The sequence below is a fragment of the Garra rufa genome, chromosome 7 (assembly GCF_049309525.1).
Source record: "Garra rufa chromosome 7, GarRuf1.0, whole genome shotgun sequence".
In the NCBI taxonomy this organism is placed as follows: domain Eukaryota; kingdom Metazoa; phylum Chordata; class Actinopteri; order Cypriniformes; family Cyprinidae; genus Garra; species Garra rufa.
In genome coordinates, this window is record NC_133367.1 from 29,771,892 (window position 1) to 29,785,847 (window position 13,956).

Consider the following 13,956-nt stretch of genomic DNA (forward strand, 5'->3'; position numbering starts at 1 on the left):
TGTTCATTACACATGTTAATAAACCGAATGTAAGTATAATATGCATATATTAAAACAAAAATAATAGCGTTATCAAAGCTGTATCCTCAAGTCATACTGTAACCTCGTACAAGTTCAGCCTTATTACTTCTCTTATTCCACCCTCATGTTGCTCCAAACCTGTATGTCCGTGAAACACAAATGGAGATGTTAGAATTACATCTTAATTCTTTTCACTTTCATTTGGAAAACACACACAAAAAGTGAATGGTCTCTCAACATCTTCTTTGTGTTTTTCTGACGAAAGAAATTTGGGTTTTAAACTTATTGAAAGATGACCGAATTTTAATTATTGGTGGAAGTCTTTCTTTGAGGTAAACCATATGTTAATTTCCCTGTTTTGGCAGAAGATGGCGCTGCTGTCTAACAAGGCTTTGTCTCTGAAGGCCTTCACAAAAGTTTGTCTCCCTAAATGTGACCCTGGAACACAAAACCAGTCATAAGGGTCAATTTTTGGAAATTGAGATTTGTACATCATCTGAAAGCTGAACAAATCAGCTTTCCATTGATGTTTGTTAGGATAGGGCAATATTTTGATGAAATATAACTATTTGAAAATCTGGAATCTGGGGGTAATCTGCATTTTACTCATCAATTAAGCTTTGATATATTTACAGTAGGAAATTTACAAAATATCTTCATGGAACATGATATTTACTTAATATCCTAATGATTTTTGGCATTAAAGAAAAATCGATAATTGTGACCCATACAATGTATTTTTTAGCTATTTCTACAAATATACCCTATTTAAGACTGGTTTTGTGGTTCAGGGTTATAGTATGAAGTTTCAAGAAGTGAAAAAACAGTAACAACAATAACAAAGGAAATTTGTAAATTTACTAATTTAGGATGAAAATCTAATTATTCAATTTGCTCAACCACATGCTAACAATAAAGACAAAGTAACAAAATTAGGATTGGCTCAAGCAAAAGTCGCCCCAGGGTTAAGACGTTGATCTGCAACGCTGACAGTGATGTTATTTCATCTGTTCTCCCACAAAATCCATGTTAACTCACTTCTTGTGTAATCTTTAACAGATAATGTTGTTGTTTTTTTTAGGAAAATGATCTGTTATTATCTCTTTTGAGGTAATTCAGGCATGCAACAAGCAAGCAGTAATTATATACAGTACAGACCAAAAGTTTGGACACACCTTCTCATTGAAATGAATGAGAAGGTGTGTTCAAACTTTTGGTCTGTACTGTATATTTTTCTGTTTATTAAAGTTTTTACTCTACATTTGTGCAGTTTTCAGTGGGTTAGTGATATTTTTTTAAATATATATAAATTAATAAATAAATATTTTTTTAATGGGTTTTTATACAAAAACTGCTTTTTTATCTAAAATTCACTTTATAAAAGACCCACATTTCTAACTTTAATTCATGGGGATAACATGGATAATTTCACATGGTTTAGAGTAAGATTTTTGCCCATCTTTTGGAAAATCCAGTTTTAAAAATAAAAAAAATAATTTTTACCAGTAGGTGGCTGCAGAGCTCCACTATTTGCTATTTGACCACCTGAAAGATATTTTTTCACAAGTTTTTTCAGTTGAATTCATATCAGTACAGTACAGACCAAACGTTTGGACACACCTTCTCATTCATTTGTGTGAAGGTGTGTCCAAACTTTTGGTCTGTACTGTAGATATGAATTCAACTGAAAAAACGTATGAAAAAATATCTATATATATATCTTTACAATATTTGTAAAACTTTAATGTTAATTATATTTTAACACATTTTATAATAACAGTTCTTTTGAATGGTTCTATGTGAATATAACATTTTTACTTGTTTTTATATACTGCCCTACAAAGCAAAAAGGCAGTAACTGCATTTTTGGTCAAAAATGAGTTATTGTCATTTTCATGACATTCAAGGCATCCTTTGTTATGTGACAAAATATCTTATCTCAAATGTGTGTGATTCCGCGTCATCCTCACGGGACGGTTTTAACATTGGATAACAGGCTGGATGACAGGATAACTTTCAAGTCATTTTTCTAATTTCTGCACTCGGCGTAGTTACTGCCTTTTTGCTTTGTAGGGCAGTATAGCTCTTTACTACAAACATTAACAACATGTGCATGCACTTAAAATTTAAAAAAGAGTAACATTGTGTTTTTTTTTAAATAAGACATAAAAGCAATAGAGAAGCATTCAAAATGGAAGACGTAAATATATTTAAAACAATACAAATTATGCACCAATTTACAAAGACAAATAGCTGTTTAACCCTTTTATTTATTTATATGTGACCCTGGACCACAAAACCAGTCTTAAGTCGCTGGGGTATATTTGTAGCAATAGCCAAAAATACAATGTATGGGTCAAAATTATTGATTTTTCTTTTATGCCAAAAATCATTAGGAAATTAAGTAAAGATCATGTTCCATGAAGATTTTTTGTAAAATTCCTACTGTAAACATATCAAAATGTAATTTTTGATTAGTAATATGCATTGTTAAGAACTTAATGTGGACAACTTTAAAGGTGATTTTCTCAGTATTTTGATTTATTTGCACCCTCAGATTCCAGATTTTCAAATAGATGTATCTCGGCCAAATATTGTCCTATCCTAACAAACCAAACATCGATAGAAAGCTTATTTACTGAGCTTTCATATGATGTATACATCTCAGTTTTGTCAAATTTAACCTTATGACTGGTTTTGTGGTCCAGGGTCACATATGTGTATTATGAAAAGCACCATACATAAAACATTGAATTAAACCTTGATTCCATTACAGGACTCTATATAGCACATATGGAGAAGTGTGTGTGTTTGTTCTTGCAGTTTTTTTTTTTTTTAAGATATTTTTTTGATATGCTTTTGCCCACATGTCCAAACTGTCCTGCCTTTTGAGTGAGGACATTACATTGTGTCCCAGTAATATTATTGGCAACTTAAGTGTTAGGTCAACAACAGACAAGCAAGCACACTAACAGTGGCTTTAACGGGAACACAGTTTCACATGTAATCCAATCACTACCCTCATAAGACCGATAATGAACTAATTGACAAAGTCTTTAGGACACTCGTTTGGATAATCTGAAAACAATACAGCATGCTTGTTCACATAAGAGCTCTATGGTATCTAAATGACATTTTACAACTTAAGATTTTGTTTGCCAAGTTTCATTATATACAGTTGAAGTCAAAACCTTGCAGAATCTGCAAAATGTTATTTTACCAAAACAAGAGAGGTCATACAAAATGCATGATATTTATTAGTTATTACTAACCTGAGTAAGACATTTCACATAAAAGACATGTTGTTTGTTTAGTGATAGTTGTTCATGAGTCCCTTGTTTGTCCTGAACAGTTAAACTGCCCGCTGTTCTTCAGAAAAATCCTTCAGGTCCCACAAATTCTTTGGTTGTTCAGCATTTTTGTGTATTTGAACCCTTTTCAACAACTGTGGGGCAGCTGTGGCCTAATGGTTAGAGATTCGGACTTGTAACCCAAAGGTTGCAGGTTCGAGTCTCAGGTCCGGCAGGGATTGTAGGTGGGGGGAGTGAATGTACAGCACTCTCTCCACCCTCAATACCACGGCTGAGGTGAGTCCCTTGAGCAAGGCACCGATCCCCCAACTGCTCCCCGGGCGCCGCAGCAATGGCTGCCCACTGCTCCGGGTGTGTGTTCACGGTGTGTGTGTGTTCACTACTGTGTGTGTGCACTTGGATGGGTTAAATGCAGAGCACAAATTCCTTGTATGGGTCACCATACTTGGCCTCACTCACCCCCTTTCCTTCCTTTCCAATGACTATATAATTTTGAGATCCATCTTTTCACACTGTGGAAAATTTTTTGAATGTGAAGATCAAGGTATATTTAACTTATTTTGTCTTCTGAAAGCATTTAAGTATCTCCTGTAGCTTCTAAAGGGCAGTACCTAATAAAAAAAAAAGATGTACACATCTTCATTCTGTTCAAAAGTTTACACCCTCTGGCTCTTAATGCATCGTGTTTCCTTCTAAAGCACCAGTGAGTGTTAAAATACACAAAATTGCTGAAAAACCAAAGAATTTGTGGGACCTGGAGGATTTTTCTGAGGAACAGCACACAGTTGAACTATTTAGGACAAACAAGGGACTCATGAACAACTATCACTAAAAAAAAAACACAGTATTAAGTATCAAGTGTATGTAAGTGTATTTTTTATAAATTCAGCTATTATTTTCTTTTGTGGACTATATGTAAACATCCTTTTAGGTCAGTACTAAATAAAAATGATCCCTCTTATTTTGGTAAAATAATTAACTTTTTGCTGATTCTGCAAGCTGTATGTAAACTTTTTACTTATACTGTAAAATTTAAAACCGGTGGTTGAAATGTTTACAGTACAACACTTAACAATAAATAAAATAAATACTGGAGCAAAAAGGAAAAATACAGATTATTTATATAGAAACCAAAACCAGTAAAAAGACACTTCACAATCCCATTTAACTTCTGTTATGTTCTGTACTGTTATGCAATGTCCTGTGTGTATTTGTGTGTCGAGTCTTAAATCTCAAAATAGTTTGTAAAATTAGCACCAGGACCTTTAAGAGCATCTTGCTTGAATGACAATAAAAGCTAAAAAAGAATTTTATATTAAACATAATATTTACATGTATTAATTGTATAAATCGTATGTTATAATAAACTAAAATGCAAAATACCTTTGTTTCAGTCCCAAAGACTTGACCCCAACAGCCGAAGCACACCCAGAGGTCATGTTGTACCACTGCAGCCACCACCCGAGACAATTTACATTAATCAAATACATTAATCTGTGTAATCTCTCCTAATTACAAAGATTTGCTTGGTTTAATAAAAATAATCCCCCTCAATTAGACCCCCTGCCTCTAACTCTCTTGTACCCCACTTTGCTTCTTAATTGCGTGGTTAAATATGCGGAGCATTTAAATTAAGTGCCGTTAACGCTCTGGAAGTCCTTCTAGAAGGAGGCTTTCTAGCAAGAGTCGGTGGTGCTGTTGTCTTTGAACAGGTGGCTAATCGAACAAACACACAACTTAACGAACGCATTTACCTGTTTGCTCGATTCACGCATGCCTCAGAGACTGACGTCACATCTGTTACCAAATTAATCGTTTGTTGGACTAATCTTTGCCAACACTTCTAGAAACGGACAAGGAAAAGCACAAGGAAGGACAAAGAAAGTCTAACCAGGACAAAATGTTATAAAGTGGGATCCAAAAACTGGATTTTCAAAAACTAAGCAACAGATTCAAAGATCGAACAATACAGAAATGGAGGACAGCGCATGCCGCAGCAATCAAGAACAACTGGGACTTCGGTTCACCATTGACTATCTTTTGTACAATAAGGGACGAAACAATGAGAAAGCTGAACCAGAGGAACAGCAGAACAATGGCTCTCCATCTGAAGGTCTTCAAAGCACAGTCAATGAAACTCTCTCAGAACAAAATAGTGAAAATGAAGAAAACGGATGTGAAGAGGAACACGAGAAGGCAAATCTGAAAAGTGAAGGAGTGGACGAGAAGCCAGCGCAGTCCTACATCGCCCTCATTTCCATGGCCATCCTGGATTCAGACGAAAAGAAGCTCCTGCTATGTGATATTTACCAATGGATCATGGATCACTATCCTTACTTCAAAAGCAAGGTATTGTACCTTCATGGAAGCAACTAAGATTCCTCAAAGAGTTCTGTCTGGAAGTTGTGGCTAGGTTAAGCTATTTTGTCCAAATCTTTCAAAAAGTCAAAGATCTGTAAGATGTTCTACAACTAACATCTAATTACCACTTCTTATTGATCTACATCCTTGTGATTACTTCCCATTACTTCCCATTCGTTTTACTTTACCAAAGAGTAGCTCTAATCGAATACTTGAATAATCAAATTTTTTACATTTCTTGAAGCGCTCCAAGAAGTCTTTCAGAAGTCAAGAACCATTTCAGAAGTGGCAAAGTACTACTTTAGAAGACCTACTGCACACAACATCATAAGACATTTGGTTAAATTTTGGTTGTGACGTCTGGTGACCAAAATTCAATGTCAACTCAACGTCTAATGTCAACATTATTTTGATATCCAATATGATGTTAGCTGACGTTGATATTTGTGACCCTGGACCACAAAACCAATCTTAAGTAGCAGATTATGCACAAACATATTTATAGCAAAACACTGTATGGGTCAAAAGTTTTCTTTTACGCTAAAAATCAATAGGATATTAAGTTAAGATTTTCAGGTAAAGATCATGTTCAATTAAGATATTTTGTAAATTTCCTTCCATAAACATATCAAAACATAATTTTTGATTAGTATGCATTGCTAAGAACTTAATTTGGACAACTTTAAAGAGGATTTTCTCAGTATTAAGATTTTTTTTGCACCCTTCGAGATTCTCAAATAGTTGTATCTCGGCCAAATATTGTCCTATATAACAAAACCGCTTTTTTTATTAATCTTTTAGATTATGTATAAATCCCAATTAAAAAGGAAAAAAAAAAACTTATGACTGGTTTTGTGGTCAAGAGTCACATTTAGTTGTTTTTAGGTTGTGTAACCAAAATTCAACGTTGAGTCAATGTCAAATTGGCATCAAGTACTGACGTCAAGCCGATTTTCATTCTGAACCAAAATGCAACGTCTCTCCAACGTTGGGAACCAACGTCAACCTGACGTTATATCGATGTCCAGTGCTTTGCTGGGATGAAAGAAAAAGAAACAAAGCAGAACAAATATTATAAACTTGGACCTGAATTTTCAATCTGACATAGCCTTATATTTGGATCTTTATCTGTTAAAGCACAGGATTTTACAGCTAGATTTTGAATCCTACAATTTGAAGAAGACTTACATTTGGATTTTAATCTGTAAAACCAAAGGTTTTGACTTCAAGTGAATTTAAAAATCATGACATCAAACTTTTGCTTAGATATGCTCAATTTTTTAGTAATTTCTTAAAATACATTACAAGCTTTTCCCCTCAACTTTCTCAACAACTTGTTAATAATTTCTACACTGACCATTTCGTTTCTAGACCTTTTCAACTCTAAGATCTCATATTCATTCTAAGAAGTCAAAATATCAAGTCATAATTCAGTTTTCCATTCAACAGGACAAGAATTGGAGGAACAGCGTCAGACACAATCTCTCTTTAAATGAGTGCTTCATCAAAGCTGGTCGCAGTGACAATGGCAAGGGCCATTTCTGGGCTATTCATCCGGCCAACTTTCAAGACTTCTCTAATGGGGACTACCACCGGCGACGAGCCCGGAGAAGAATCCGCAGAGTAACAGGGCAGGTGCCGTTTTCGTTACCCGTGCATTACCAGCTGAAACGGACACCGTGTTGGTGTTGTCCACCGACACATCCGTTGATGTGCTTCCCACCCAGAGTGTACTGGAACTGGGCTGCACTTCAGACACATCGTAGACCATCCCTTCATGGACTGATTTGACCGGATCTACCCTCAAATTATTTCTTTGTATTGTTCAAGTGTTGGAAATTTAAAGGGTTATTTCACCCAAAAATGAAAATTCTGTCATGAATTACTCACTCTCATGTCATTCCAAACCTGTAAGACCTTTGTTCATCTTTAGAACACAAATTAAGACACTTTTGTTGAAATCCAAGAGCTTTCTGACCCTGCATAAACAGCAACTGACATGTTAAAGGCCCAGAAAGTAGTAAGGACATTGTTAAAATAGTCCGTGTGACATCAGTGGTTTAACCGTAATTTTATGAAGCTACGAGAATACTTTTTGTGCACAAAGAAAATAAAAATAACGACTTTATTCAACAATTTCTTCTCTTCCGTGTCAGTTCTAGAGTTCAGAAAGTTCTATGATTTCATCAAAAATATCTTAATTTGTCTTTTGAAAATTAATGGAGGTCTTTACAGGTTTGGAACGACAGGAGGGCGAGTATTTAATTACCACATTTTTATTTTGGGGTGAACATATCCTTGTAATTGTACATATTTTGTAAGCCATGTTGTATAAGTGCAAAAATGTTTGTAAAACGAAAATGAATAAATTCGGAATTTACAAAATATTGCTTTTTGTATTAATTTCGTTTTCTGAAAGGAATATTCCAGGTTCAATATGTAGAATATTGTGGCATAATGTTGATTATTACAAAAAATAATTTCAACGCCTCACTCATTTTCATAAAAAAAAAAAGAAATAATAATTGAGGTTGCAATGAGACCCTTACAATGGAAGTGAATGGGGCCAAATTTTGAAATGTGAGGCAAATCATTTATAAAAGCACTTACTTTAATTATTCTGTTATTCTGTTAAAACTTGTGTATTATATGAGCTATAAAACTTTAATTTAAATCATTTTAACAGGAACTTTAGTGTTTTACCGTTGACATTACACTGTCATTGTAAAATTGTACATAATTTTACAAAGAAAAGGTTAGTAGGTGTTTTTTCTACAAAAAAATCACATTGACATACTTATTTACCAGTCAAACGTTTTTGGACAGTAAGATTTTCAATGTTTTTTAAAGAAGTATCTTCTGCTCACCAAGCCTGCATTTATTTGATCCAATAATTATAACTATTAATATTTAAAACAGTTGAGTTCATTTTTTTTTCAGGATTCTTTAATGAAAAGAAAGGTCCAAAAGTTAGCATTTATCTGAAATAAAAATATAATGGTATAAAAATACCATTCAAAAGCTTGGAGTCAGTATAATTTTTTAGTACTTTTATTTAGCAAGGATGCTTTAGATTGATCAAAAGTGATAATAAAGACATTTATAATATTACAAAAGATTTCTATTTCAAATAAATGCTGTTCTTCTGAACTTTCTATACTTTCTAAACCTGAAAAAATTCTACTTGGCTGTTTTTAACATAATAATAATAATAATACATGTTTTCTGAGCAGCAATAATATCTGAAGGATCATGTGACTGGACTAATGATGCTAAAAATTCAGCTTTTAGTGAAATCACAGGAATAAATAAATTACATTTTAAAATATATTAAAATACAAAGCAGTTCTTTTAAACAGTAACTTACTGTTTTTGTTGTATTTATAGCAAATAAATGCAGGCTTGGCGAGCATAAGAGACTTCTTAAAAAAAATCTCACTGTCCAAACTTCTGCTAATGTACATCTTGTGGCTACACTATTGAAACCGTAAGCTTTTTATTGTTTACAAATTGGCCCCCATTCACTTCCACTGTAAGTGCCTCAATACTTTTTTTGTTGAAATTAACATTATGTTTTAAATCTGTAATAAATAAACTAAAGTAAACTAAAAATCATTAAAATAATGTTTTTTAGAGTTTGAACTAATGAGGTCCATAAGGATGATAAAAAATCCTGTGTGCTTAAAACAGATATAGCAAAACTGTGTGAAATCTTATACTGCAATGAAACAAGTTATTAAGACCAGTAATACAATAATACCATTTAATTTCTCACCAAGCGTGTTGGCGTGCGAGCATCTCTTTGGGAGCACATTGCGCATGGTGTAAAAAAGTGAACACATTCTTCACGGCTGTGGCCACTCCAGATAATAATTAGACACAAGAGCTCAGAAGCCAAATCTTTAGTCCTAAGAGATTTCGGCAGGCTGCCCAAAGCTGACTCCGGGATAAGTACCCAGATAATCCCATAAATCTCCATGCAGTTTCGAAAAATAGGAAGCTTATCACACAGCATAATCTGGTAAGCGTTCCTCGGGTGAGGACCTACACTGCTGCTGGAGAATATGGAGGGAGGGATGAGGTAGTTGAGCGTGGGCCGAGATGAAGCCTCAAAACTGCATTACCTCAAGCAGGACAAGAGGGTCATGAGCTAATGTGAGTCATCTGGACAGAATAATTAGTGGCTAAAATATGATTTCGGCTTACATCCTTTCTGACACCTCTGAAAATCGGTTTCTGATTCCTACTGGCTTCAGGAAGACAGCAGTCTTGTCCCACTTCACTTTCGAAAAGATCAAATTAATTCATATAACCCTGACCCACTTAGAAAAAAGAAGTCAAATGAATGACCTTATTTATAATTATTTAGATTTATACAAATCTAGGGTACTCGTCATCAACATACTTTTTGACATTTGTATTCAGACAGGTCTTAATGATAGTGTCATATATACACTACTATATTTAAAATAATGAATAATATACAATAGTTAAGTGTATATGATAGTTAGAAGACAGTGAGGAAAACTTTTTAAATTTGAAGATCAGGGTAAATGTAACTTATTTTGTCTTCTGGGAAACATGTAGCTTCTGAAGGGCAGTACTAAATGGAAAAAAAAACATGATATTTAGGCAAAATATGAAAAATGTACACATCTTTATTGTGTTCAAAAGTTTTCACTTTTGTAATAGTTGTAAAACTTGTAATAGTTGCATATGAGTCCCTCAGTTGTCCTCAGTGTGAAAATATAGATCTCAAAATCATACAGTCATTGTTGGAAAGGGTTCAAATACACAAAAATGCTGAAAAAACAAAGAAATTGTGGGACCTGAAGGATTTTTCTGAAGAACAGCGGGCAGTTTAACTGTTCAGGACAAACAAGGGACTCATGAACAACTATCACTAAATAAAAAAAACACAGCTGTGGATCATTCAGGTAACAACACAGTATTAAGAATCAAGTGTATGTAAACTTTTGAACAGGGTCATTTTTATAAATTCAGCTATTATCTTCTCTTGTGGACTATATGTAAACGCCTATTATGTGAAACATCTTATTCAGGTCAGTACTAAAAAAATAACAGCCAACAAAAATACATGCATAATTGTTTTGAGCCATAATTATAGACGCAAGGAGTGGGAACCTAGCCAAGAAATGAGGTTTTTAAGCAATTATCACTCGCCATCTAATTAAATTTTCTTAACCAAATCTTTCTTTTCTTCGCATTAATTTGCTTAATTCCCATGAATGGTCCTCGGCATTAAATCCTCTTGCCTTTGACAGCTTTACGACGTTAATTCTCTTGCATATGCGTGCCTTATGCTTATAAGATACAAGCTGTTGAACAGGTTGCAGTTTGCACTCTCTCTCTGCATCTCCTTTATTCATTTGACAAATGATTAAGATAAAACACCATTGCTATAATCATGCAATTTCACCACAATGACAATGAAGCTCACAGTTTGATTGGCAAAGGCCTACAGGCATAACTACTTCTTAATGACTTCTGTTCATTTTCTCATTCGAATAAAAGGCCTGTCCCCTCAACACCATTAAGCTGTGGAGCAGTGCTTGGTGTGTTGATCCCCTTAATCTAATTAGGTACATGGGAGGGGGCGGAGATTAACGCCGGAGACGTGGGCCTGATTAACGGACAGTGGGGTAAGAAGAGATGAGTCGCGGGGCAAAGGCCGATCAAAACATTCTGGCCTCGGTTTTAGTCCAATTCAGCATTCCAAAGCTGATTTGATCAAACGCCTTTACGGTGCCAAAGCTTTCTGCTACCTGGTGATTAACTGTGCAGCAGCTCAGGGTCGGCACAGTTTGGTTAAGACAGACTTACCCCAGATCATCAGACACTGAAGGCTTCCTAATGGTACAGCTTTTTTGGGATAGCAGACTTATTACAGCAAATTGTTCACTAACATCAGTGTGCTGCTTCAACTGCTTGAAAAAATTAGCTTGACAAGTTCCAGTCAAGTCCAGTTGCGGCCTGCTTTTGTTATCTTGTTGGCATCTTTCCAGATACGTTTTAGTGGAGAAAGACAAAACTGTTGTAGCAATGTACATAATCTAACCACTAGATGGCACAATCATCTCACTTACTTTGTACTCAGGGTTTATTTATCCACCGTATTTTCAACTGAAGAGCGGTGAAGGCTTCAGGTGTTAGCCATTTCCATTTAGGCTAACTAGACAAAAGACTGTTCGTTATGGTGCTTGATGTTTCAAACAGATGTTTGTTAACTTGTTAATTAAATGTATTATAATTATTAACTCATGGTTTGTTAGCACAAAATAGTTTTACCGTTTACTGCACTTTTTTATTCTTGTTGTTTACCCTTAGCGGCTAATCGGAAGTTTCGCGCATTCACAGGAAATATCGTATATACGCGTTTAATACCATGGCCATGGACCACAAAACCAGTCATAAAGGTCATTTTTAAAAAAAAATTGATTAGCCTATACATAATCTGAAAGCTGAATAAATAAGTGTTCCAATGATGTATTGATTGTTAGAATAGGACAATATTTGGCAACTATTTGAAAATCTGGAATCTGAGGGTGCAAAAAAATCTAAATGCTAAGAAAATTACCTTTAAATGCATATTACTTATCAAAAATTAAGTTTTTATGAATTTACAGTAGGAAATTTACTAAATATTATCATGGAACATGATTTTTACTTAGTATCCGAACGATTTTTGGCATAAAAGAACAATAGATAATTTTGACCCATACAGTGTATTTTTTGACTATTGTTACAAATATACCCATGCTACTTAAGACTGGTTTTGTGGTCCAGGGTCACATTTGTGCTTGTTGAGCATTTAATTTCAAAACCAATTGTGACCCTGGACCACAAAACCAGTCATAAGGTTAAATTTTACAAAACTGAGATATATACATCATATGAAAGCTCAATAAATAAGCTCTCTATTGGTGTATGGTTTGTTAGGATAGGACAATATTTGGCCGAGATACATCTATTTGAAAATCTGGAATCTAAGGTTGCAAAAAAATCAAAATACTGAGAAAATCACCTTTAAAGTTGTCCAAATTAAGTTCTTAGCAATGCATATTACTAATCAAAAATTACATTTTGATAGGTTTACAGTAGGAATTTTACAAAAAATCTTAAATGTAACATGATCTTTACTTAATTTCCTAATGATTTTTGACATAAAAGAAAAATCAATAATTTTGACCCATACTATGTATTTTTGGCTATTGCTACAAATATACCCCAGCGACTTAAGACTGGTTTTGTGCTCCAGGGTCACAATTCTTCTCTCAGTATTACTTACTTAAGGCTTAATAAACACAATCTGTCAATGCCCTGCTAAAAAAAAAAAAAAAAAAAAATAGAAACCATCACAGAATTTCTAATGTTTTACTGGTTATAATGGACGTTGTATTGGTTTTAATGGAAACTGTAATGGTGCCAAATGGTGTCTACTGGTAATTGGTCACCTTCTATTGGTGGCTTGTTAAAACCACAAATTCCTAATGGAATAGGCCTATGTCATAAAACACAAAAAATATATATATTTTAATGGTTTTAATGGTAAAAAGTTGATGGTTTGAATGTTTGTAATGGTATTTGTAGTGGAAACCATTAGAATTTATGTGATGGTTTCTATTGTTTTAAATGAATAAAAATTGAAAGAGTAACAATCATAGTCGTAGTGTGTACAGCAGAAAAAAAGCAACTAATGACCTTGATGATTCAGTTTTCATCCTTGAAGGGATGGTTCACCCAAAAATGAAAATTCTGTCATTAATTACTCACCCTTACGCCGTTCCAAGTCCGTAAAACCTTCGTTAATCTTCGGAACACAAATTAAGATATTTTTAAAGAAATCCGAGATCTTCCTGACTCTCTTTAGACAGCAAGGGTCCTTCCACATTCAAGGCTCAGAAAGGTACCAAGAACATTGACAATAATGGAGGCAGAGGGTGATTCGGGGGAGAAGAATTGTTGAATCAAGTTGTTATTTTTGTTTGTATTCTCATAGCTTCATAAAATTACAGCTGAACCACTGATGTCACATGGGCTATTTTGTCGATGTTCTTGGTACCTTTCTGGGCCATGAACATGTTGCATTGCTGTCTATGGAGTCAGGAAGCTCTCGGATTTTGTGTTCAGAAGATGAATGAAGGTCTTAGGGGTTTGGAACGACATAAGTGTGAGTGATTACTGACAGAATTTTCATTTTTGGGTGAACTGTCCCTTTAATCTGACTGTTTTTGTCCAGCAG

At 34.4% G+C, this 13,956-nt stretch overlaps 1 protein-coding gene across 1 annotated transcript; it reads left to right on the top strand.

Moving 5' to 3' along the window:
- Window positions 1-5,128: 5,128 nt before the first annotated feature.
- foxq2 (forkhead box Q2) lies at window positions 5,129-7,974 on the top strand. The gene is made up of 2 exons (XM_073844894.1): window positions 5,129-5,681; window positions 7,143-7,974. The coding sequence occupies exons 1-2, from the start codon at window positions 5,307-5,309 to the stop codon at window positions 7,482-7,484; spliced, it is 717 nt and encodes a 238-aa protein (XP_073700995.1). The 5' UTR covers window positions 5,129-5,306; the 3' UTR covers window positions 7,485-7,974.
- Window positions 7,975-13,956: the final 5,982 nt, after the last annotated feature.